Raw genomic sequence first — 4,229 nt, 5'->3', positions numbered from 1 at the left:
GAGATGGTCACTGGTTTTATGCTGCTTCCCGTGGTCTTGGGTATGGAGGCACCACTGCCGGGGGCAGGAGGAATTAGGTGAAGAGGAAAGGGAGAGGCAGCACACGTATGTCAATTGCTTGGGAGTGAAGGAAATGAGCTAAGAGGTTAATACTTAGTGGAATTAATAAATGAAGGTTATTCATATTTGAAGAGATCTGACCCTCTGGGAGGGCAGAAAAAAGGAACTGGGAACAGGGAGGAGACAGGAGGTCTAGGGAAGTTTCTGTGTGACTGAACCTGTGGAGACCCTCGTGTTCCTACACCTGAATCGCTGGATCCACCTCTGTGGGAAGTGTTGTTGGCCCCTAATGAAGAGGCCCAGAGATCTTTTGCTCATGAAATCATCTTCTCTCCTGGAAGAAGACAGGCAGTTCCTTCCAGGCGGGTTGGACCTGTGGTCTGTTGCTTCCAGATAGACCCACTTTGTTAGCAGGTGTGCGAATGAATTTACCCAATTCTCTGATCACTAGATCAAATATCTGTAGACTGAGAAATAGGTTTACTCTGACTCCCCATAGAACAATTTCTTTCTTCTGCCTGTAAAGACGACATTGTCTAAAGTAATATCAACCATGAGACAGCATGTTGATGTGTGATATATAATTTTTATTAGAAATATAAAGCAAATTTTACAAATAATTGGGAAGTGGCCTTAGCCAGACAAAATTAATTAACACAGCATAGCATGGATGAGGGAAAGTATGTACAATCATGTCAGGGTTAGAAAACCCCGAATCAGGTACCTGAGTACATAGAATTTCCAGCTAATTCTCTTGGAGAAGGCCTCTTAGGCATAGCATGAGATCAAGTAGGCAATATTGAATAAAACCTTTCTCTTAGCCCCAAAGAGATTCCATCTGTATAGAAGAAGGCTGGGTGAGAAGCACATTTGCCTCTCCTCCTGCCCTTCCTTTTTATTCTGAGACACATTCATGGACCCCATGGGAAAAAAGATAGATCTCAGAGGCTGTTCAAAATGCCTAGGGCTGAGTTATAACAAGCCCCTCCATGCCCTAACACCCTCTCACAGCCCTGTTTCCCAAGGCTAGTAGCACCAGTACAGCCTTCTAGTTGTAAACAATGCCACCAGCGTGGGTGATAGTGTCCCTGTAGGGTGCTCCTACTTCTCAAAGACCAAATACACCTTAGCGGAGGCAAGGTTTCCTGAGACGGCGAGTGGGCAGACAGAAGATGCACAGGTAGAGACGTGGAATAGAATGGTAGTTGATGACTGGTCTGAGGTGCCTAGAAACTGAGTTAGATCCATTTATAGCCACAAACGAGGAAGCCTCTTCTTATTTTCTATTTGGAGCCCCTGACAAAAAGCCTTGAGAGGCTCTTGACCAAGAGACCTGAGGGATTTTGGTGGTTTCTTTCACCCAAGGCAGTCAGATTGGCTTAACAGCTAATCTAAGTAAAAATAACCCTTTTCACATAAATAAACAGTTACAAAAATTAAAATGGCAGAAAAAAGGAGAAAACCCCCAATACCTCAAATTGTGCATTTTTAAACAATAATTTAAATAATCTCTGAAGGGTGGCTCTCTGATTCATTTACTGAGTTCCTAGCAGATTGTGTCTATTAAAGGCTCGTTTCCCCCTAAACCTGTAACCCCTCCCTCTTTCAGCATGTCCTTGAATAAAGCCCATAAAGATATTACAACATATGTGCACTTCTGTATTTTCTCTCAGGAATCGCCTGTGGACCTTGGCAAATAGTTTTCCTAGTTGATTCTAGCGGGTTCTTTGGAGAGAGGTTTTCCAAAGGGCTTAGGTAAGCCGCAAGGTGCCTAGACCCTGATCCTGTAGGTAGACAACCCTGACAGTGGACAAAGGTCTAGGATTTCCAAGGTCAGTATTGGTTATATGTTTGATTTTCTGGGTATGGTGGGTTCGCACCAGGCTTTGGAGGGAGAGGAGAGGCCATTACTGCCTTTACTTTCTCCCTCTTTCTCTTCTTTTCTGGCACGTGTACTTCAGTGGAGAAGGGCATAACCTCAAGGTTATGGCAAATTCAAGTTAGACTTTGATAGGACAGGACTGGGGTGGGAAGGAATGAGTGAGTGCTACATAGATAAGTTTAAAGCAAGTCCAGGTAGAGGAAAGGGGGAGGGGTGGAGAGGTTCTGGCAACTCTGTCCCAAGTTGGCTTTGCCAAATTTCAGTGACAAGGAAGGTTGGTTTCCTACAGACTCCCAGACTCCCGGATGTACCTTTTTATGTATTGACATTGAAGGGAGGTGCCTATTAGGGAAGAAAGGGTGGGGGAGACGTCTTCCCTTTTCCCCTGAGGGTAATGGGATCTCCTAGAGATGAGGGTGAGAGACTTGGAAGACATCAGCAGTGCAGTGAGCTGGACAGGTTGCATTCCTTCTTTTTTACTTCTGAATAAACCGTTTCTGTGGCTGTTGGGGATGGGAAGGCTGAAGTTGGTTGTGTTGGTTCCTGGGCTTTGAAATTCAGGGTAGAATATGCAACTTCATCGATCTGAAAAGCACAAGTAGTGATCAGTTAAGTCAGTGTCATGAGTCAGGGCCTCACCTTGCTTAGTGAGACTCAGCACCATGGCCTGTCACCTGTCACCACTTGAAACTTTGAGCTTTGGAGAAGGGCTCTTATTACTCATCCTCTGCTTGCTGACATTCTGATGAATGATCGTTAGAAGACCTAGGTTATGGTGGTGTTTGTGCAATGGAATATGGTAACACAGCAATGGGAATGAGAAAACCACAAATACTGTAACAGTATGGATGAAACTCACAACAGAATGTTGAATGAAAGAAGCCACGGATAAGGATATGCTGCATTTCTCATTTGTGTAAGAGCAAAACCAGGCAAAACTGATCTGGAGCACTGGAAGTCGGGATAGTGGTTACTCTCTGGAGGGAAGTGCGGGGAAGCGGGTCAGGTAGTGTTTCTTGCTTTGGGTGCTGTTTACATGGGTGTGTTCAGCTTGTGAAAGTTCATACATCGGGAAAGTATAATTATGAGCTAGCACTTTTCAGTATATTTGTGTGCTCTATTGGAAGATTAAAATGAGAAAAATTCTGTAAAATTATCATAAAATGAAGGAAGCAGGATCTCAGATCCATTAGAATGGAAATTATCCTTTTGACAGTAAGAGCAGGGTCAGGTCGAAGGTAGAGGAGGGAGAATGACTTAGCGTCTTCCTTATTCTGACCGTGGTGCCGGGTGCTCTACACATGGTAACTTGTTTAATCCCTTCAGCTTCTCTTTGAAGCAGGCAGAATGCCCATTTTACAGATGGCGAAGCTGAGGGTCAAAGAGGTTAAGTTACTTGGCTAGAGTCACAGAGCTACTAAGAGTCACAGCCAGTATTCAACACAGGATGGGGGATGATTCCAAGGTGCACATTCTTGCCGTGAGGTAGACTCAGGTGCGTGATTTAGCAATACTTCTTTGTTGCTGCACTGAAGAACTCTAGCCCAAATTTGTCTCCCATTTATGTCTTCAGGAATAGCCAATTCTGTACAGAGTCATTTCCATGAGAAAATGAGCCAGGGAAAGTGGCCGTGCTTACCTTGTCTGGTGAGTTGTCAGAGTGGTCCTGACCTGGGGAAACAAAAGAGGAGTTACCAATCCGTGGAAATGCGAAGCTGACTTAAGGCCTGGTGATTTCTAGCTGAAGGAGGTGGCGGGCGGTGGCAGTGGTGGTGGCTGGGTGTGGGGAGGTGGCCCATCGTCAGTGAAGGAATTCGCTCCCCTCAGAGTCTGTGGCAGACTCGGCGCAGCAGTATTAGAGGAGGGCGGGGGTGGAGCCACAGGAGGCCGCTACCTACTTCTGAAGATTTCTACCAGTTCAGGAGGCCTTGCTTTTTGCCCAGCTGTGTTTCTCAGCAACATGCTGCAGTGGCAAGGAGGAGCATTGAGGCGCACAGCACCCAGAGCACCCAAAAGACAAGGAAAGTCTCACCAAAGAGAACACCCACATCCGTAATAGAGGCAGGAGCGGGAGCAGTAAGGATGAGGAAATGGCTCCTGGGAACATGGGATCTTGCTCAGGCCTGCCTGGCCTAGGTGGAGGGACCCTCTTTGGCACAGCTGTGTCTCAGGGGACTCCTGTGGCTAGGAAAGGTGAGGACCTGTGCCAGCTCAAGATTGGGAAATGGAGATCCCCTCTGTCAAAATTCAGAAGGAGGCTGGGCATGGTGGCGCACACCTGTAGCCC

At 46.3% G+C, this 4,229-nt stretch overlaps 1 protein-coding gene across 1 annotated transcript in view; it reads right to left on the bottom strand.

Moving 5' to 3' along the window:
- Positions 1 to 2,321: 2,321 nt before the first annotated feature.
- LOC105817506 (carcinoembryonic antigen-related cell adhesion molecule 1-like) overlaps positions 2,322 to 4,229 on the bottom strand; it is a 15,379-nt gene continuing 13,471 nt past the window's right edge. The window contains exons 7-8 of the mRNA XM_012653216.1: positions 3,582 to 3,661; positions 2,322 to 2,527 (exon numbers count right to left, since the gene is read on the bottom strand). Of these exons, the coding sequence (XP_012508670.1) occupies positions 2,378 to 2,527; positions 3,582 to 3,661 (230 nt within the window). The 3' untranslated portion in view covers positions 2,322 to 2,377. The remainder of the gene's footprint in view (positions 2,528 to 3,581; positions 3,662 to 4,229) is intronic.

Source organism: Propithecus coquereli, unplaced genomic scaffold (genome assembly GCF_000956105.1).
Source record: "Propithecus coquereli isolate 6110/MARCELLA unplaced genomic scaffold, Pcoq_1.0 Scaffold42, whole genome shotgun sequence".
Classification (NCBI taxonomy): Eukaryota; Metazoa; Chordata; class Mammalia; order Primates; family Indriidae; genus Propithecus; species Propithecus coquereli.
The sequence above is the reverse complement of the archived record's forward strand: the minus strand, read 5'-3'. Positions and strand labels throughout refer to the sequence as shown.